The 22,915-nt window shown below is 43.3% G+C and overlaps 1 protein-coding gene across 4 annotated transcripts in view; it reads right to left on the bottom strand.

Annotated features, from left to right (window-relative positions):
* ANKS1B (ankyrin repeat and sterile alpha motif domain containing 1B) overlaps window positions 1–22,915 on the bottom strand; it is a 511,172-nt gene that overhangs the window by 121,494 nt on the left and 366,763 nt on the right. For all 4 annotated transcript variants that reach the window (XM_085653883.1, XM_085653885.1, XM_085653884.1 and 1 more), the window contains one exon: window positions 19,833–19,970. In XM_085653883.1, the coding sequence (XP_085510009.1) occupies window positions 19,833–19,970 (138 nt within the window). The remainder of the gene's footprint in view (window positions 1–19,832; window positions 19,971–22,915) is intronic.

The following is a 22,915-nucleotide window of genomic DNA, read 5'->3' as shown; positions in this document are numbered from 1 at the left end:
TTTACATAAGAGGTTGGCAGAAGCTTCACAAGAATATGGAGTAGATATTGAGAAGTCTAAAGTTTAAAAAAAACGTATAGACTGGATTCAACTGATGAAGATGTGGAACGTTTGAATACGTCTGGCAAACGATTGCAAATAAAAGAATTAATGAATACTTTGAAGAAATGGGATGATTTAGAACGGTGGAAAGCCAGATGGGCAAAAAAGAAGGCAGAAATGCTTGCAAGTAAAAATTTGTCTTTATTTCCATTAAGGGAAACAGGACAGGCTTTAACGGTATGTCCGATGAGAGAAGTTCCAGGTGGTGGATAGTTCACGTTCCTTGGTCAAGACAGGATATATTATCCTTTACAAATGATTTTCCCAGGTTGAGGGTTAAAACTGTCAAGTGCTACAAACAAGTAGAGAGGCTTGTAAAAGTTTCTAAAGTGTTACTGAAAGATTTAGATGCTTTGTTTGAGATTGAAGTTCCAGCTGATTTATGGACTGAGTGTAAAATTACAGTTGATTGGCCCAAAGAAGAATATCCTAGAGATGTGAAAACAGGAGCACCTTCAGAAGAAGTGATGAGAAAATATAATCAAGTAATTACTTTCTTGAAAAGTAAGATTTCTCAGAAAGAAACAGATTGGGTTAAAATTGACAGAACAACACAGGAACCCAAAGAATCAGTGCATGCTTATTATGAGATGTTGTTACAGGTGTTTAAACAGTATGGTGGTTTTGAAAGTATAGGTGACAAAGATATGGGACATTTTGTATATAGGTTTGTTTTTGGATTAAAACCCGAAGTTAGTAACATGATTCAGCAACATTTGATTTGTTGGCATAGTAAAACAGTCAATGAGATTCTGAGATATGCTAAATATTGTAGTGATGACATTGAATCAAGGCATAAAAAAGCTGAAAGAGAAGGGGAGGAGCCTAGCGCGCAACCAAGATGGCCGCGTAGGCTTGTGGCTCCCGAGGGCCTCCGCAACCTCCCACGTCTATCCTGTCATAATCCTGATTTTTTCGATGGGCTTTTGTTTATGATCTTGCGCTAAGGTGCCACTCGTTTTCCAAATCGAAATTGGACTCCGGGAACGTGTTTTTTGGCGATCTGAAGTTTGCGGCCTTCTCCAGCCTTGGTGCCGAACTCGGGTTGGTGAGGTGCCCGGATGCTAATTGAACAACAGCGGCATGCCAGGCTGGGCCTGCCCCGGACCCCGTGCTTTCACTTTCGGTTTCGAGTTGAGCTACCGAGACTGATGCGTGGGACATTGGGAGAGCTGCGCAGAGTACGGAATGCAAGGCCTAGTCTTGAACTGTAAACGGGCCTCTTTCAGTTGGCGGCCCGGATCTCCTGGCCTTCCTCCGGGTGCTGGAGGGTGCTGACCTTGCTGATCGCTGACGATGACGACGAGAGTGGACGGCGACAAACTGAAACCCAAATCTACCCAGAGGGGAGCCTATTCCCAGGCCAACAATATGGACCGCTATGCACAGCCAAAGGGATCCCCTAGTGGATCGCCTGAGCCGCCCAAGGAGGCCTCGGGCGCATCATCCGAATTGACCCTGTTGGATGTCATGGGGGCCATTGAGGAGATGAAGGTGACTGTGAACCAGCAATTGGATACTCTGGCTAACAAATTGGACTCGGTGCTGATTGATGTCACCTTGGTCAGAGCGGACCTGTCGAAAACCAATGACCGGGTCGACTCATTGACCCAAGCAGCGTCGAGCCTAACGGTAGATGTGGCCGCCTTGCAGACGACGGTGCGGAGGTTGCAGCTCGCCAGTGACCTGACCGAGCGTCGCCTTGAGGACTCCGAAGGCAGGGCCAGACGGAACAACGTTCGCATTATCGGCGTGCCCGAACGGTCGGAGGAGTCTGCTGTGGATCTTTTTGTGGAGGATCTAGTGGTGACTCATCTAGCACCCAAAGGGCTGAGCAAGTTCTTCGCTGTGGAACGGGCCCACAGGATCCCGGGGGGTGCACCCAAGGTGGGTGCCCCCCCGCGGCCTATCATTGCCCGACTTTTTAATTTTCGGGATAGAGACGCTATCCTGCAGGTGTCGAGGGTGGCTGGGCCATTACGATTTGAGAGCTCTAATGTTAGCTTTTACCCAGACTTTACACAAGCGGTTCAAAAGCAACCGATGGGATTCTCGGCCATCAAACGGCGCTTGAGAGACATGGAGTTCAAGTATGCGATGCTGTTCCCGGCTAGGCTGCGGGTCGAGTTGGATGGTCGCTCCCACTTCTTCGACCGGCCGGAGGCGGTGGGAGAGTGGCTGGATGCCCTGCCCAAGAGTCGGGATTGGGAGGGTCGGATGGCGGAGAGCGGAGAGGGTTTGACGGAGTAGGAATGGAACTGTGATCCTGGTGATGGACTGTATTGGTAACGTTTTGCACCTGTGGCTGCACTGGACTCCAGTTTGTAACGCTTTGCCCCGTGGTATTTGGAGGTTGCGGGGAGGCTTGCTGGGGCCCTTTCCTCCTTCTGGGGTTTTTTTTTTTTTGTCCTTTCTTCATATTGGGGCGACAGGCACACTGCATGTTGGGGGGGCTGTTCGGGCTCACGCAGGGGTGCAGGGAGGGGGGAGTTTTGTTGGGGTTGATGGGGGGGGGTTGGGGTTTGTTTGTTTGTTTCACAAGGCGGGGTAATATTTTTTGCTGTGCTATTATGATTGTGCTCCCCGGGAGGGGGATATTTTGTGCTGGGAGGGATGGGGGGTAGGGGACTGAGACTTCTTTCCTGGAATGTGAATGGGCTGGGGGACAGGATAAAGCGGGGGGTAGTCCTGCAGTTCTTGAAACGTATTTCGCCTGACATTGTGTTCTTGCAGGAAACGCACCTCATAGGGAACTCTTTTCATGCCATGAACAGACGAGGATATCGCCTCCTGGTCCATTCTGGTTTCACCTCTGGCTCGAGGGGAGTGGGCGCTGGTGGGGAGGTGGGAGGGTAGATTGATTTCGCTGGTCGCGGTCTACGTGCCGCCGGGCCTGCAGACGGCCACCTACGCTGATTTGGGGCGCCTGCTGCTTAGGCTCCCGGAGGGGGTGTTGGTACTGGGGGGGGGACTTTAATGCGGTGGTTTCCGGTGTTGAGGATCGATACCCCCCTAGGGACCTCCCTCGGGCCCAGAGCTGGCTGAGGGGCTTTCTGGATACCCTAGGACTGATAGATTGCTGGCGGTTGAAACACCCTGGACACGCGCAATATACCTTCCACTCCGGGGCCCACGGTAGTCTTTCGAGGCTTGACTATATGCTAGTGCCTGCGGCCCAGGCGGGGATGATCGGAGAGGTGCGACACTTGGCGCGCGGTATATCTGATCACTCCCCCCTTTTGCTGCACCTAGATATCGCCCTGGGGGCGGAGGGGAGGGTGGCTCCGATCAACCCCTGGTACCTCCGGAACCCCACGATTCGTGCAGACCTGGTTAAGTCTTTGGAACACTATTTTAATGATAACGTGGGGTCGGTGTCTTCCGCCGTCTCCCTTTGGGAGTCCTTTAAGACGGTGCTCCGGGGCCAGGCCCTATCTCTCATTTCCCACACCAAAAAATGCGAGGCGCAGGAGGTTGTTCGGCTAGAAAATGAGATCACCGAGTTGGAGAGTGATTTGGAGCAAGGTGTTACGGATGACAGATTGCATGTGCTGGAGCTTAAGCAGGCCGACTATAAGGCGCTGGTTACTGAATCTGCTAGGAGTATGAGCAGGGAGCAACAGGGGCGATTGTACGATATGGGTGATAAGGCAGGGAAGTTGATTGCCTGGTTGGATAAGAAGGAGAGAGCGAGTCGAGTGGTGCCGGAGATTGAGAGGGTGGATGGTGTGCGTGTGACGGACCCCGGTGACATTGTTGATTGCTTTGCGGAGTATTTTCACGGGGTCTACTCTCCGGTCTCAGAGCGATCGGAGGAAGACTCTCGACTGCTGCTTCGAGATATTACTCTGCCTTCCCTATCTGATGAGGATAAAGTATTGATGGATGCGGCCCTATCGCCAGATGAGATTGCTTTGGCCATTCGCTCCATTGCCTCGGGTAAGGCCATGGGTCCTAATGGACTTCCCATCGAATTGTATAAGCTGCGCCCAGATGCGATTGCCCCGTATCTCCGGGACATGTTCCTTGAGGCTCAGGCGGCGGGCTCCCTCCCTTCTGACCAACGTCTTGCTACTATTGTTGTTATCCATAAGGAAGGGAAGCCGCGGGATCGGTGTACTTCTTACAGGCCTATCTCTTTGTTAAACGCGGAGCCCAAAATCCTCGCCAAGGTACTGGCCAATCGTCTGATCCAGGTTGTGGGCGACCTGATTCATCAGGATCAATGCGGTTTTATACCCCATCGCAATACCGCTTTGAACCTGCGGCGACTCCATGGCGTCTTTGCTCGCGCCCCATTCATTCGTGAGCCGGCCATCTTGGCGTCCTTGGACGCTACCATGGCGTTCGACACCTTGGAATGGCCATACATCTGGGCGGCGTTGGCGAAGTTTGGGTTTGGCCCGGGGTTTATCGGTTGGGTGAAATTGCTTTATGACAACCCACTGGCACAGGTAGTGGTCAACGGACGGGTGTCGTCTCCCTTTGTTTTGGGTAGGGGCACCCGACAGGGATGTCCACTGTCGCCTCTTCTCTTTGCGCTTTGCTTGGAGCCCCTTGCGGAATGGTTGCGGTGGCACCCCTCGATACGTGGCCTTAGATGGACGCCGGAATACAAGGATCGGGTTTCCCTATATGCGGACGATATCCTCTTGTATCTTGCATCTCCGCGTAAATCGCTCATTGTATTGGTGGATGTGTTGAGCTCCTTTGGTCGCAACTCCGGATTGGTAATTAACTGGGCTAAGTCTTGTGTATACGTTCTCTCCGGGGAGGCCCCCCCCCTTCCGCAGGGGTGCCCTATCCAGATTGCGGAGTCGGGGTTCACGTATTTTGGGTATCTTTATAACCCTGGATCTGGTGGCCCGGTATGAGAGGAATCTTCTCCCCACCCTTCAGCGCCTAAGGGCGGATGTGGCGGGTTGGCGGCGGCTGCCGCTCTCGCCGCTCGGCCGGGCAGCATTGTTCAAAATGATGTCGCTACCACGCTTTTTGTACGCCCTGCAGAACACTATGGACGTAGTGCCGGCCCGTTATTTTCGGGAGGTGGAGTGTCTCCAGCGTCGATTGTTTTGGGATGGGCGGCCGCGGATTGCTCTTGCTAAACTGACCCTACCGTGGTATGACGGGGGGGTCGCCCTCCCTGACATTAAGCGATATTACTGGGCCTCCCAGTTGGCTGCCGTCAATCACGGGATGTATGGCCCTGCTTTGAATCCGGCTTTTGAGATGGACAAATTGCTACTGCCAGGCGGAGACTATAATCGAGCACTATACTCGGGGTCCCTTGATGCGCGGTTGACGGGCCCAACGCGGGTCACGGTGCAGGTGTGGCATGCAGCAAATGCGGCGATGGGGTGGAGGGATCGCTTGACTCGGGCTACGCCATTGTACGCGTCCCAGCGTTTGGGTTGTCTGTATACTACGAAAGGCTTCGAGAAGTGGGATATGATTGGTATCAGCACGGTAGGGGATCTCTGGACGAAAGGGAAATTTAAGACATTCGACATGCTGAAAACGGAATACCAGTTGAATGATAGGGAATACTATCGGTATGTTCAAGTTCATCATGCCTTGTGTTCCGTGTTTTCAGACGTGGCGGCTATTCCGGAGCATTCCCCGTTGGAAGACAGAGTATTGGACGGCTATGTGCCGGATAGCACCATTTCGTTGATTTACAAAAAGCTTATCAATGATCGAATGGGTTTGCTGGCCTCATTGCGGGAGACATGGATTGCAGACGGTATAGAACTGGACGACGAGGATTGGGTGTCAGCGGTGGCCTCCCCGAAAGAGGTGGCTATCCCGGCCCGATTGCGGTTCGTCCAGCTTAAGATACTGCATAGAGTGTACGTCACGGGGCCTGGCCTGATGCGTATGGGGTATTCGGTGGATGGTTTGTGTAAGCGAGGCTGTGGGCTACTGGGGACTTTTCACCATATCTTGTGGGAGTGTCCGGAGGTGACTCGGTTTTGGTGCAGAGTGCATGCGGTGTTAGAAGAAGTCACGCATGTTGCCTTGTTGCCGGAGGCACGTAGATGCTTGCTGAATGTCTGGGAGCCGACTGATTACAATGTGACGCAGACGCAATGGGTGACTCTAGGCTATATGATAGCGAAGCGTGACATCGCACAATTGTGGGGCTCCCAGAGGCCGCCAACGGTCTCCGAGTGGAAGGAACACATGGACTGGTGTATGTTTAGAGAGAAGACGGTGTATGTGGCGAGAGGCTAGCCTGGGAAGTGGATTAAGGTGTGGGGTCCCTGGAACTCCTATCGTGGAGGTATTTGCGCCCCGCCCCAGACGCGTGAGATGGATGCCGCTCTGTCTCCCTAGCCCCCGCATTCCTGTATGCTCCTGCGACATGTGACTTTGTCTCTTCTGCCTTGCCCCCCTCCCCCCCCCCCCTCTGTCTACCCGGGTTGGTTTACTCCCTCGATACGAGGAGCACATGTTTCTGCCATTAACCTCCTCTGCCTTGTGAGTTTGATGTTTTCTGTTTTTCAAAATATGAAACCTTTCCTGTTTGTTTAGGGACTGCGGCTGTGGCTGACTGCGATAATTAGCACTTTAGTAACTCTTTTGCTGCTTCATTGATGTGCATGTTAAGTCGTGCCTAGGTTTACACTGCGTTTAGCGGCCGGCCTGTTGGTTGTAGGCCCATACTTGTATCTTTTCGAAATTGTAATAAAGGTTTTTAAAAAAAAAAAAAAAAAAAAAAAACAATATCTAACAAAATAATAAGAGTAGAGTCGCAATATTAAAAACAAAAAAAAGCTGAAAGAGAAAATTATGTGGGCACAGGTGAAAGTGGCAGAACAGAAAGATGGAAACAATGGTTCTCAAACAGATTTTCAGATGAAATTACCAAATCAAAATGGTCAGGTACTAAATGGAGGTAGAGGTAAAATGAACAGAGAAGAAATGAAAAAGAAATTTCCTTGTCATGCTTGCAGAAAGTTTGGACATTGGAGGAATGAGTGTAAATCTTTAATAAAGAATAATGGAATGAATCAAAATGTTAATGCGCAGATGCAGAATGAGGTGGTTGTAAAACAACAACCGCAACAACAGCAGAAGGTAGGTACACCACAGGTACAACAAGTACAGGTGCCTCAAGCTCCTATGCCAAATAATGTGAATGCTCAAGTACAAAGATACCGTGTGAATGCTGGATTTCAAGCAGGTGAACAAGTTGGTAAGAATAAAAATGTACAAGTGGTTTCGCAATATATGTTGCAATGTTCTGAGAGTGATTCAGACTCATCTCAATGAAGGTGCCTGAGGGGGGAGGAAGAGTCTGTGCTTGGCGCATTTCGAGAGGTAGATCAATCAGGTCCTTTTGTTGATGGAAAAGTGGAAGGTAATGATATTACATTCCTTGTGGACACCGGTGCTTCCCGTTCTACTGTGAGAGCAGCAGAAATTCCAAACCTACCCCTTTCGGGGGAAACTATCCAAGTTGTGGGAGTCTCAAATCAATATATTTAGACTCCAATAACAAGACTAATAGAAGTTCATATTGGAAAATTAAGAGACATGCATCGGTTTGTGGTACGTGATACAAGTCCGGTGAACATTTTAGGCAGGGACTTGCTATGCAAAATTAATTGCACCATCTATTGTACGCCAGATAGTATTGCTTTTCAAACACCAGATGAGGATGTTGCTTTTAAAATGATGTTGGCGAAGCAAGGAACAGAAGTGAATGACTTGTATATTCATTGCTTACAGATGAGGATTCACCTGCAGAGTTGAGAAATACAGTAAGATATGATGTATGGGATTTTACAGGAAAAGACAGTGGTTTAATTAAGGGTGTGGATCCTATTCAGATTACAGTTAAACCAGGTGCAGTATATCCAAACACACCTCAGTACAGGATGAGCCCTGAAATCACAGCAGGAGTGATTCCTGTAATTGATCAAATGATTGAGCAAGGTATTCTAAAAGAAATACTAGGTAGTCCTTGTAATCCACCTATTATGGGGATTAAGAAACCAAGTGGAAAATACAGAATAGTACAAGATTTGGGAAAGATTAATAAAATTGTAGTACCTTGTTGTCCAATAGTGCCAAACCCAGCAGTGATTCTTTTTCAAATTCCTTGTGATGTGGTATGGTACACAGTGATTGATCTGTGTCAAGCATTTTTCTCAATACCTTTACATCCGGATAGCCAATATCTTTTTGCTTTCCGGTTCGGAGACCGTGTTTTGGCATGGTGCCGAGTTCCTCAGGGGAATACAGAGAGTCCTTCGATTTTTAATAAGATTTTGAAGAAATGTTTGGAGTCATTTATCATGCCAGAAAATTCAGTGTTAGTGCAGTACATTGATGACCTGCAAGTAGCATCAAAAACACGAGAGGCCTCTGTGACAGATATAATTGCCTTACTGAACCATTTGGCAAAAGGTGGGCATAAAGTGTCACCAGCAAAATTACAATTTTGTCAAAAAGAGGTTCAATATTTGGGACACAAAATTGAGAAAGGAGTTAGAAAAATAACGCAAGATCGAATTACTGTGATTTTGCAAACTGGTCCTCCTAAAACTCAAAAAGAAGTTTGAATGTTTTTGGGAATGGTTGGATACTGTAGACAGTGGATTTTCACTGAGTGCAAAACCTTTACAGAGGTTGACCCATAAAGATGTGGTTGATCCGATTGAGTTGAAAGAAGAGTATATGAAAGCTTTTATTGAATTACGAGATAGTGTTTGTCGAGCACCTGCATTGGGAATGCCAGATTACACATAAGATTTTGCATTGTTCTGTTGTGAGGGATGGATGTGCACTTTCAGTCCTAACACAAAAACATGGAATGGCACGTTGTCCAGTGGCATATGTTTCTGCTACTTTGGATTCAGTGGCAGCCGCGTTACCAGGCTGTTTAAAAGCATTGCCTGCTACTTGTGTGAGTCTGGAGCAGAGTGAAGCAGTTGTTATGGGACATCCAGTGAAAGTATATGTGCCACACTCTGTTGAGATTCTGACTGTAACAAGATGCACAACATTGAATCCAGCAACTTTGTTGCCAAGTTCAAGTTGTGAAGAAGTGAAGAATGAAGCAGACCATTATTGTTTGGATGTGACAGAACTGTGCACGAAACCAAGACCTGACATAAAAGATACACCACTAGAAGAATCAGATAGTGTGATGTTTGTGGATGGATCTTGTCTGAGAGATGAGAAAGGTGCATTAACTGCTGCCTATGCAGTATGTACAGTGGCTATGGTTCTGCAAGCATCATGCCTGAAGGGGGGAAATTCTGCTCAAATTTCTGAGCTAATTGCTCTGACTACAGCATGTATAATTGGCAAAAATCTCAGAGTAACCATATTCACTGATAGTCAATATGGTTTTGGGGTGGTGCATGATTTTGGTCAGTTGTGGATACAACAAGGATTCTTGACTTCTTCAGGATCCCCAATCCAGAACAGTAGAAATGTGAAGGATTTATTGAATACATGCCCAGGCAAAGCCAGAGAAGATGAGTCGCACATCCTGTTTTTTTGTCCTGCTTATGCTGTAGCCGGAAAAAGATGGATCAAACCGCTCTGTCTAAATTTAGGTGTGAGATCACACAAAGAGGCGGAAAGGATCTTAAGAACCGACACTAGCCAGGTTATTATCTTTGGTATCAGCAAGTTTTTCCTAGCAACAAATTTTGTACGAACCAAATTGGGATTGAAACTTTAAAGAACTCTTGCATTGTGATATAAATGATCAAAACAGTACAGCAGCTCCAAATGAAATGATATTGCTAACTGTACTGCTTAAAAGTCTATATACATTAATTGTCTAAACATTTTATCTTTTGACTGACTGTGGATTTAATCTCGAATACCATATGTATTTTTATTTATTATGCCTTTTTAATTATTTAAGTTAAGATTTTAAATGTAAGGATTATATACCCCCACCGTGTCTCCTTTTAAAAATTGCTTGATTGAACTTCTACTTGGCACTAGTATTAATATCAGTCTATGTTTTTATCCATTTGTAAATGTTTTTATGTATCTTTTATGGTTCTAATGTACCGAAATAAGGATTTTGAAATGAAATGAAAATGAATACATAACAAATGCCCAAAAAGATTGCTGTGGTTAAATGTTCAGCACGCAAGTCAGGAAATGACCATGTGACAAATGGACACAGATATGCAGACCAAGTAGCTCATTTCTGTGCACAAAATTCTATTTCAATCAACAGAGGGCTGGAGAAAAAAGATACAAATTGCCACTTGATGTTTTCTTCTCTGGAAACATGGGAAGAAATTAGACAGTTGCAGGAAGAAGCAAGTGAAGAAGAAACATTTTTGGGGATAAAATCAGGTTGTAAAAAGAGAGCAGAAGATGAAGTATGGGTGTATGTTGATGAAAGACCAGTAATGCCAGATTGTTTACTTTCACAGATGGCAAGGCTGCACCATGGAATTGCGCATATAGGAGATGCTATGATCGCACTCTTCAATGGTCATTGCAGAGAATCTATGCCAGAGGTGTATAGTCTGCCAGCAGCAAAATCCAGGTAGAAAGACAGTTGTAAGTTGGGGTCGAATTGGTAAAGCAGCAGGACCATTTACCAGATTACAGTTAGACTTTATTGAACTTCCCCCTTATAATGGACTGACATATGTGTCGGTGGTTGTTTGCTTGTTTTCTCATTGGGTAGAAGCATATCCAACAAGAAGGAACGATAGCCTGACTGTTGCTAAACTGCTTTTGAGAGAGATAATTCCTAGGTTTGGATTACCAGTCTCTTTTGAAACCGATAGAGGAACTCATTTTAATAACGAAGTAATTCGCATAATTTGCGCAGCATTACAAATTGAGCAAAAATTGCATTGTGCCTATCGACCTGAAGCATCAGGAGTTGTCGAACAAATTAATGACACTATTAAGTCCAGACTGTCAAAAGTGTGTGTGTCTACAACACTGAAATGGCCAGATGCTTTACCCCTGGTATTGATGAGTCTTAGAAGCATTCCTGATAAGAAAACTGGATTAATTCCTCATGAAGTTTTGATGGGAAGAGCAATGAGACAAGCAATTGTACCAGCAAACAAACTGATGAATATTTCTCATGATCTAGTGCTTGATTATTGCAAAGGATTGGCTGATCTGGTGCGTTCTGTGTCTCATTAGGTTGGAGAAATTGCAACAACAACACAGCCGGAAAAAGCGCATGATTTGAGTCCAGGAGAACGGGTTCTGGTGAAGAAACACGTGAAGAAGTCGTGTTTAGAACCCAGATGGCACGGACCATACCAAATTATATTGGTAACAACGACAGCAGTAAAGTGTGGTGGCTTGCCTAATTGGATTCATGCAAGTCATACAAGAAGAGTCACAAGTCCACTTGAAAGACAAGAAGAAGAGCAACAACTGGTAAAGAAAATAAAAGAACCAGAAGCTGAAGATCAAGAAGCTATAGAATCTAGTGTGACAGATTCTGAAAAGGCTGAACATGGTGAAGAACAAAGCACAAGTCGAATAAAGCAGGCACCAGCTACTGGGTCTCAAGAGACTGCTGTTGAGAAAGAAAACGGGAAAGTGATTGATGAAAATGAAGAGCAAGTACAACAAAGAAAAGAACTGAATAAAAGAACTTGCGAACTTGATAACAAGGTGAAGAAGCAGTTCAAGTAAAGAAAGCAAGAAAAGGTGATGTGTGGCCAAAAGGAGTGAAAAGACTGAAATACACTCTTGAAAAGAAAAAGCCAGATCAAATAAATGAAATATCAAGTCAAACTGAACAAAGTGACTCAGAAGAAGATTTAGTACGAAAAACAAAAAGAATAAGAATTCCAAATAAGAAATACACAGCTCCAGAATGGACATATGTGGTGTTGGAAGAAATTGAAAACACAAATCTAAATGAAGAATAAGCTGGTACCGATCAAAGTGATCAAGGCAAGCTAAAACCACCTTAAAAAGAACTGTGAAAATTAAGGTGCAACAATTTCAATGAAGAATATTTTGGAAGTTCGAAAGGATTTGAAGGAAAAGAAGATATATAAAAACAAAAAAGGGGGGGGTAAAGAAGAAAGGCATAAAGTGTAAGGATACACTACTATAAATGGTTTGCAGATAATACGTTTTTTTTTTTAAACTTTAGAATTTTAGGGTTTTTTCTAAGATTTTAATTTTTTTTATATAGTATCTAAAATGCCAAAGGTAACAGAGACTGGACATCAAAATCGTAGTTTTTAACGTAGATGTATTAATGCTTGCTTATGTAGTGTTTTATTACTAATGATGGTGTGGTTAACACTGACTGTTATTGTGCCTGTTCTAATGGCGACTAATCACAAAAATAATACTAATGATGTGGGAAGTGAGAGAATGGATTCTATTACTACAGAAAATTCAAACACTAATATAGAAAAGATAAAAGATGATAGTATTTATCATCATGATAAATCAATTAATGTTTTTTCGTTAAATGTTTTTACTAAATTGTTGTATGAATATGTTAATACAATGAATGCGAGAGATTGTTATGTGTGTATTCAATTACCATTGTCAGTCTCGGACGGGGTGACATTTCATCACCTACCTTTAACTTATTGTGTGTCTTGTAGTGTTCTAACCAGTTTGTTTTATGAGAGGGAAGGATTAGAGTATTATTACTCTAATTTTGATTTAATATTTTGAGAAATTCCTGTTAGGAGTGATTTAAAAATTGTTTATGGACCTGTTTATGCAACATACATGGGAGATTTTTTCATTAGTAACAAACCAATAGATGCAATAGATGCTCCTAGAAATAATCTAAACTGTAAACTACGACATGAAGAAATAGAATTTATGAATATGGTAGAGGATAGAAGGCGAGATTTCAAAAAGAAAGCTGCTGAGCAAAAGTCATGTACCTCCATGGGCTTTCAGAGAGGGTGATTACAAAAAGGGTGAGACTTAGGCTGCCATTACTCTAGATTTTCAACATAGAGGAAAGCTGTGTGTGTTTAGAGAAAAGACTGAACTTAATAGGTATTTCATTGGCTCTAGTGAATGTGAGCATACTTTCTTGATAAAAGGAAACTGGGGATTGAAAGGAGGAACTGATCCTGTTTTCCCAGGAATTTATTATGTGTGTGGTAAGAATGCCTATTCTAGGTTACCTGCAGGTTGGTATGGATGTTATTTAGGCATAGTGTTTCCAAAAGTGTATCATTTCGATAAGAATAATAGAATCAATTAAATAAAACAAGGACTAACACGTAATAAGAGAGGAGCAAGTTATTCAGAGATAATGGGGGATATTTTTGGAGCACTGATACCTTCAGTTGGAGTCTTTTTGAATTCACACAAAATTAGAAAAGTGTCCACAGTGTGGTTGATCGTTTGTCAACAGATAATGCTGGTGGGTTCTTGATGATTGATACTGAAATCGTTGCAATTAGATCAATGGTTTTGCAAAATCGACTTGCCCTTGATAGATTATTGGCCAAAGAGGGTGGAGTCTGTAGCATGTTGAAAATACAACAATGCTGTACTTATATTACTGACAAGAGTAAAAACCTTGAGGGGTATATTAAAAATATTACAGAACTTCATGATGACTTGACTGAATTGAAGGTTGATGGTATATGGGAGAAACTTGGTAAGAGTTTTTCCTCAGTGGGAAATTGTTTTTCTACTTTAGGGAGTAGTCTATTAGGAATAATATTAATACCGATTATTTCAATAGTTGCAGTGATATTGATGATTATCATGATTTATGTTGCAAATGCAAATGTAGAAAGGAGACAGATCTTAAACGTAGAACTAGAAAGAGAAAGAGAGAAGAGTTAGAATTAGAGGACTTGAGGGGAAACTATTATGAGATCATGAAGGACTTAGATGGAAGAATGATAAAATGAGAAAGAAGTACAGCATTTTAAACAAGTGGTAACTTGTATTTGTTTGGTATTTTGATGATGGCTCAAAAACACCATCAAAGGGGGGATTGATGGAGCAGGGTATTGCGAAATTAAAACCTGCTTGGATTAAATCCTCAATAACATACATTAACAGTGTACTGTGAACATTTTATTAAAAAGAAAACTAAAATAAGGGGAAATGGCTTTTGTGCATGTGTGTACTAATGCATGGAACTAGGCTGCAAATGCTTCTCGCTTAAGAAAAATAAAGTGAATAATGCTGCTTTTGGGCATGTTATTAACGTTTATTAGGAAAAATATTATGTGTTGCGCATGGTTAGATGCAGCATTGGGAGCGTGCGTAATGAAAAACTTTATAAAATAAGAAATTATGTTTGTTTCATTCTCTGTTGAAGCCTGGGTTAAGAGAAGAACTGAATTATACAAAATAAGCTGAAATAGCAGAGAGAACGTGGAGGGAAGGCAAAAGCGAGCAACCTTCAATTTTACGTGTGCCTGCCAAAAGTTAACCGTGAAGACGGAGATAATCAGCAAGTGAGGAACATTTCCTCTAGAAGCGCACAAGTGGCGCAAGAAGTAACAGAAAATGAAACATTTGTCCGAAAGAAGGAAGCTGAAGCCTGAAATGTGTATACTTGTATTTCCTGGTGTGGAAGCTAGGGTCATAGATTTAATGAAAACATAGGGACATTTGGCGAGACTGTCATGCTGAAAGTGGTGTGACTATACACGCCCTACCTTGACCAATCAAATGTGAAGAAAAACTGTAGTGGGTTATATGTGAGGGTTGGACATTTGAGTTTTAGGGTATCATTGAAAGTACCTGGTGGGTGTGGTTAGGTCGGCTGGTGTTTAGGTAGCGGGAGATCGTCGCTGTCGTCGTTTTTGCTGTTTCCAAATAGAGGCCTACCTGTTATGTTATGTTAATAAACATTTCTATAGCGGACATACACCGGAAGGTTTCTTGGCGCTTTGCTTTGGACAGTATCAAGGCAACAACGGATTACGCATGGGCCTGCTCAAATAACCATGTTTTGAGCATTTTTCTAAACCCCAGGAGGTTGTTGCATCATCGAATCCCTAATGGTAGGGAGCTCCAGAATTTGGGGCCCAAATATGAAAACCTACGTAAGTAGGTGGAGGTGTGCTGAGCGCAAGTTACGGGACGGAGCATGCCTCGATATCAGGCAGTTGATAAATTTAGGACTCCTACAATGGAGGGCCTTGAAAATTAGGCACCCTGTCTTGAAAGCTGCCCGTTGTACGATTGGGAGCCAGTGGAGTTTTACTAGTAAAGGTCTGGCAGATTGCCATTTTGGTTGTTTGTGAACAAGTCTCGCAGCTTGGTTTTGCACCAGCTGGAGGCGTTTAAGTAGAAACAGAGGCAGGCCAAAATAGATTGAATTCGAGGAGTCAAGATGAGAGAGTACCAGGGCGATCACTACCTGTATGAGGGCGGCGTGGGTTAGCAGGTGGGCGAACTTCCTGATTTTGCGTAGCTGGAAGAAACAAGTGGAGACCACTGCCCCCACTTGGCCTCTAAGCGAAAGATCAGCGTTTATGGTGACTCCTAAGCTTTTTACCAAGGGGGACGGGATGGGGGGAGGTCCCAGGTCAGTCGACCAGTAGTGTGGGCCCCAAAAGGTCTGGACCTTCCCGACCAAGACTAATTAGGTCTTGCCCGGGTTGAGTTTAAGATGGGTAAGATCCATCCAACGCTGAATATGAAGCATGGTGGCTTGGAAATCCTGCATTGAGTCAGGGGAGTTATCAATAGTAAAAACCAGTTGGAGGTCATCCGCGTAGTTAAAAAAGGTTACCTTCCTGTTCCTTAGACAGTGAATCAAGGGCAGGATTAAAGGTTAAACAGGTGGGGAGACAGCGATGAGCCTTGTGGGACCCCACATGTGGTGGCGATCCTTGGAGCCATAAAAGGGGCGAGACGCACTGCTTGGGTGCGGCCCTCAAGGATGGATTTAATCCAATCAAAGGCTGAACCCTGTATGCCGGCCTGTCTGACACGGTCCATCAGGATTTCATGGTCGACCGTGTCAAATGCGGCCGACAGGTCCAGGAGCACCAGGGCCTGAGGTGTGCCCTTGTCTGCCTTAGCTCATAAGGCGTCCAGGACCGCGAGTATAACCGACTCAGTCGAGTGAGCGGGTCGGAAGCCAGCTTGGTGGGAATCAAGGTGTTCAGAGTGTTCAATAAAGTTCGACAGACACCTGGCAACATGTGCCTCCAATATTTTGGCCAGAAATGGGAGCAAGGAAATAGGACGATAGTTAAAGGATTCAGGGGATCAGCTCCTTGTTTTTTTAGGAGAGGGACCACTATTGCATTCTTGAACGTGGTAGGGACCCGACCTTGCGAAAGAGATTCATTTAAGAAGGGTAGCGCGGTGTGTGGTAAAGCAGAAAAGATCTCCTTTAGAATATAGGGGTGGCAGCAGTCTCTAGGGGAGCCTGATTTGACTCGGGCCAGCAAGTCTAAGAAGGTCTGTGAACAAATGGCTGGGAAGTGATCTAAGATGTCTGTATTAGTGCACGAAGTTTCTGAAGGCACCATATGCCTGGCAGTGGAAATGCTGGCTTTAATGCTGCCTGATTCCTGACTTAATCTTTGTAACTCAATTTTTCTCGAGGGGCCTTACTGCCCTTTGGCCAGAGGGTAGATTCTCCCTGATTCTTACCTGGGTTAGTATGGATAATATCCTGTATTTGCATATACTTTTTCAAAAGTTTTTTGTCTCTGAAACTTTTCTGTCTTCGCCTAGCCACTCCTTCAATGCATTGTTTATTTGATATGAGTTTGTTTCTATTCATTGCTAATTCGTGTTCTCTGTGATAATCTATGTTTTGCATGGTATGACGGTACTTGATGAGCATTTATTTCACATTATTTTTCGATAAACATTATAAATTATACAATGAGTCTATTATTATTTAGTAGTATAGATAAGGTACATATTATTGCCATCAACTACTCAACCTCCTAAAAATGTGTCGCCACAAATATATACATTCTGTAAGGAGAAATGTGAAAATTGGTGAGCTGGGTATAAACTTGCATCACGCTGAACCCAGCATAAAGGGATTAGTTGGGTAAAGTAAATGGGCCTTTGTTATTGGAAAATTATCGATCCCTGAGCGCTGGATCACCTGTACAGAACAGAAAGCTTCTGATAGCCCATATGGAACGTAAATGATCCATAATCCAACTCAGCCATGAGGAAAACGGATCCAGGGCTGGCCAGGTGCAACAAAGAAAGGGCATCCAGAGTGCCCAGTTCTTGATACTGTAATACTATGAGCTGTCTAAGTATGAAGAAACAATTTGGCTCATGGTAATTAAATCTATGATAATTAAAATGATGACAAAAAAATCAAGTAAAGTTGGTGTATAGCCCAATGAATCACACAAAAAGGCTTAAACTTCACATCTTGAAGGCCTTGCCTGTCACTGAAGTTAATATTTATAAAGGTGTCCGTTAGTTGATGATTTATGGCAAGGTGATAGAATATTGAAGGAAGTTTGTCATTAATACAAGATAGTGCCTCTGATAACATTGGTTTGGGAGATGCCCTCACCGGAAATACATGTGACTTCGTGCTGTGTGAGTATGCATACAGCATGCTGATGAGGGCTAGCACAGACTGCCCCGCTCCGCCTCCACAACATGGGAGGAAAAGTCCAAATTAGAAGGTTGAGTACCTTTAGGTGTATCATGACCGCCATTTCAACCATTTAATACAGTGGCATCCACTACCTCCAGATTGTGATCCTTACTCATGGGAAACGCCCTATTAATCTATTTCATGTATTAGCCCAAGATCACTGAGCAACCCTTACTCTGATTTTGTTAACTTCACTTGGATAAATGCTGCACATGTTGGTGAGAAGTGTGTTTGCGGTGGTAAACATTTTGCTGTGCACAGTGACCATGTGTTTTTCCACTAAATGCATTACAGGCTGCATGATATAATGCTATGTTTCTTATAACAACTGGGATGCAGTTAATGATACCATAAATAGGGATTATTGTGCCTTATGATTTTTCTCTTCCCGCAGGTAAAAAGGACCAGACCCACTCTAGTCAGGCAAGTTGTAGCCTGTTTGATGACTGACAGACTTGACCATACAGTTACCCCAGATAGAGGAGTGTGAGGGATTTATGGGACTATCCCATCCTGATGAATGCCCCAAAACTATTAATGCTAATTACATTTGCCACAAACATGTGGATGCAAACTGGTGTTCTGCATCATACAGTTTCAAAAAGTACACAGTTTTCAATCACGTGATAGGTAGGGATTTATAAAGTCTTTTCAAATCACCTACTTCCACATTTTCACTTCATAATTCGTGCTCCCCTAGGAACTTTAGTCATAGGGAGTCACACATTTCCACTCTTCTTTATATAGAGCTCAAGGTTGAGCCAACCTTTTGCAGCTTGATGTCGCCACAGAAACGAGGGGCCCGATGATGAAGCATGTCACCTTGGTGAATGAAGGCCTTTGTCCTTCAAATGGAAGAAACTAAATATTCTCATCCGACTATGGTATCAGTCCTCATGAGAATGGCTCCAGTACTTCTTCAGTGATATGTGCCAGGTACTGTGGGGTGACGAATTAATGGTAGGGTGTATCTTGACACGTTGGAGTACATTTTTCCTTCTCCCCTATTCTTCTGTAGGCTACTGTTGTGTATGCACCAACATGTGTCGTGGCCATTGAACAGTGTGTGCTGCATAACAATCAGTGCTACCGGAATCGCTTCCATCAGGGGAACACTAGCTTGAACGTATACCTGTATGCAATCCTTTATTGATCTATTCGTCATTTGAACTTGGTCATTAATCTGGGTTTGGTACAATGCCCCCTATGTTTGATAGCACTGGGCTAAAAAAAAAAATCACATTTCTGTTCACACATATTGCACTCCCTTACCCGACAATAGTTAAAGTAACCTGTGTATTGTAATAACATCCTACAAACAATAAATTACAATACTAATTGGAATATTAGCCACAAAACTCATTTTCCACCTCTTGGAATAATAGGTAATGAGAAATAAAATATATCTCTTATTTACTCTTAACTACTGATTGCGGATTTCTATCATGAGCTCGGGGGAAGTTGACTTAGCATTATAGAAGGGATCCTTACTCTGTTCACAAATTCTTGTCTTCACCTTTCCAGCTAAACCTTATTTTTCTTGCTTGGAATATTATCTAAAGGACCCACATTGGAAAGATCGTTGAATCTGTTCCATTATCAACTGAAAACACCTCCTGAATTTTGGCATAGGGCGGCCAGTGTTTTCCATGATTCTGTTTTTCAGCCATCCATTGGCAGTGAGACTCATTGCAATTCTCAATGTGATATCGACTTATAATTCTGCACTTCAACCTTTACAATCAGTCCAGACACAAATGCCATAAGGTTCTTCTTGTGGTTAATATGCGATCTGTATTTTTTGTTCTTCCCACATATATCCTCTATTTTTCTTCACGTATAGTTATGTGTTTAACAATGTACCCCATTCCTTTCCTCCCGCCTTTCCCCCTTCTCCCTTCATCCTGGTGGTGCATTCCTGCATTCCATGACTGTTGGAATGCTAACATTTCCGTTGGGGCTTGGCAGTTGCTTTATAACTGTCAGGGTTTAACTGAATAAACAGCTTCTTGCTTATCCTCGCTTCTGGAACTCTTTTACTACAATAGTTCTCAACTGCACCCCAACTCAGAAATTATTCTAACTTAGTATTCTATTTTGAAAAACATAAGCCAACATAAAGAGGGACTGAAAAGGAAACTTTAAATACTTTAAAAGTACTGACCACGTCAAAGGCAGTAAAAACATGGCAGTAGTGGTGAGCAGACTTCAAGTCCTTTGTGATGTAAGCAAATGTTGAGAGGTCCTCTGGGTCCTGTGCTGCACAAGAGATGTTTCTAATTTCATGTTCTGCAATAATATTCTGAAAAACATAACAGGCAAAGATGACACCACGCAAAAGGAACATGTTACACCAAGCATATTCAATCTTTATTGTGGGGCTCTGGCAAGGTGCAAATTAATTTTGGCTTATTTTTAATCGTTTTACTTTGAATATCTTTATATGGTGAACCAAAATGTGCGCTGCAGCAGTGCTCTTTGCAGATTACAGCTAATCTGGAATATCCAATTAAACATGACCGCTAAATTACAAAAGGAAAAAATGCTTCTCAACCCTGCAACTATTTAGAAGGAGTAGGAGAACACAATGGCTGATCAAAACTGGTTGTATATAGTCAGGATTGCAATTGAAGTTGCAGCTACAAAAAGGGTACCAAGGTTCATTGGTGGCAGGGGCAACAATCCCTTTTTAGGTCTCGACTGACCCAGCGCATGCTCTGGTCTGGCGACACTTATTGAGAGGGCTCCAAAAAGTGCTACCAGGCCAGCCTAGAGCTACAGTGCATGTGCGCGGGCGCGTGCGCTTTACTGCGATTACTTTCACTTTCGCTTTGATGTTTGATCGCGATCACTTTCGCGGCCGCACGGCCGCTTCGCATAGCCAATAGGTCTCGCTTTTGGGACCTTATAAGTATTTAGTTATGCAACTGTTGCATGGCTAAATACTTATAAGGTCCCAAAGGCGAGACCTATTGGCTATGCCAATGCTTGTTTCCATAGCCACGCACTCACATTCGGGACTGAGACTCATTGTAAGGTAAGCTAATGGGGCCTGTCACTTTTGCGAATGCGTTGGAATGGTTCTTATGCATGGTTTAGTGTTCAATGCTGTAAAGTATTAAGAGGATTAACAGAAAATTATATGTGGCACAAGTACAGCTGAAAAAAACAGTGGTATGTGTCCACCTAATGGCACTTTGTTGAATGCATTTTTATCTATTTCAGTAACAGGAGGCGTAATGCTGGTCTACTTGGGTCTTAGTGTCTCGCTAATTTTATTTATTAGAAGTGGTCCGTGCAGGTAAGCGCGGTGAGGCGGGCGGGCGGATGTCAACTGACGATGGAATAGGATGTATTTATTTATTTAATTTTCCCTATTCCGTCGTCTGTTTACTCTCTCCATCCCCCCAACACCTCCGCCCTACAGCCCTTACCTGCATGGACCGCTGCTGAGTTTTAAATAGAGCTTCTGCACCATAGAGGGCATTAGGGTGCTTCATGTCGAACTCCCTGAATCACAGCAAAATAAGACAACAGAACAACATTAGAGCAATTATAAGGTAGAGCAGAATAATAGGTGCATTATGGAGGACTCAATTTTATACAACTCAAATGGAGTTCTGTTTCTGGCAAGTATCCATTAAAGAGAAAACCCCGGAACACAGTCGCATGTCACCCCTTGAATATACACATACTAGGTGTTGTGTGGTCCAGAGGGGAAAATTAGCTGTTTGACAAGTATGTTGTGTTGAAATTATCGACTGTTAATGAAACAGCAACATAATGAATTAAGAGTCTTTTCCCCCAGAGCCGGGTCTGGTAGCTCAGTGGACTAATGCATCCACGGCAAGAGCCTGTATTCGATCTCATGGTTACAGGTTCAAAACCTGGCAGGTCAACTCAGCCTTTCAGCCATTTGAGGTCCATAAAATTAGTACAGTTGGGTAACAATACAAATCTGTTATTCAGCACCAAGATACTCCGTTAGGGGTGAACATGCGCTTTACAAAAACGCATTTTATGTTATTTGACATATCTGCTCTTTGATCTCAGCTCGAATATAAAAAGTTCAAAACAGAAGCAAGGCCTATTAACAACAGAGCAAAAAACATGGAATCCAATTTTTAGGCTCCAGGTTCTTTGCTACTCGTAACTCTTTTAAATATTGTGTAGTGATCAACATTTTTTTTTAAATGTATATAACTTTTTTAAACAATTTTATTAACGTATGGAGTTTTTAAATAAAGTTTTAGCATGTAAACATAAATCAGAGCACTACAATTGTTTTAAAAATTAACATAGACAGCAATGAATCTGGTGCACCCTGAAAAGATTTGGTTGATCTATATTTTGGTAACATAAGGGCAATCAATGTGTGGACAGCACAATGAAATCCTATTAGCATTGGTTAGTTTTTCAGTCTGGCATGAGAGCACGAACTCTAAACACAGAGGAACCACATTCTGGGAACCCTTCCGGCTGCAGAGCAAAATCCTGTACTGCTATGAGTCCAATAAATCAAGTAAACAATTCTTCTTCTTTGTACTCTTATTTGTTTCATGTACTTTAACCGCTTCTTCCATTTTCTAATCAATTTATTTTACTCATTCGTCTGTTGTACTGCAAAAGATGACACAAACAAGGAAGGAGTGTACGTTTCCACATGTCGCGATTTTATTGGCAACACCCAATGCATTTAGGGAATATCTATTCCCTTCGTCAGGGGTATCTACAACGCAAGAAATCAAACACCACCATCAGTATACGTGATTGTTCTGCTAACTTCTACAAAAGGCTGCATTAACGAATTTTAACTACGAACGGTTGGCTAATTCAAATTAACATACACATCGACATAAATTCTAACACTGCCCATTTCTTCATGTTATCCGTATCTCAACATAACGCGTCCCTACATCCTCGTTGGTATCCATTCTATTCAACCCCCACATAGCTGCGGTTCTACAAACCTTCCTCAATCCCCTCTTTTCATGACCTCTTTCGAAGATGTTAACCCTTAATTCAACATGCCCACTCTAACGACAATGTTTTACTCCACTCACCGTGACATGTGTTTAGTTTAAAATGAGACCACAGTACTATTGTTACTAATTCTTTACAATTTACATAAAGTAGAAGAAAAAGATGACATACCATTATCTCAATAATGCAGTAATGGCTAAGAGAGCATAAACTATAAAGAGAAAATTCATCCCAATCCACTTGAGAACATACACTTGATACAGG

The sequence above is a fragment of the Triturus cristatus genome, chromosome 4_1 (genome assembly GCF_964204655.1).
Source record: "Triturus cristatus chromosome 4_1, aTriCri1.1, whole genome shotgun sequence".
Lineage (NCBI taxonomy): Eukaryota > Metazoa > Chordata > Amphibia > Caudata > Salamandridae > Triturus > Triturus cristatus.
This window is presented reverse-complemented; position numbering and strand designations above follow the sequence as displayed.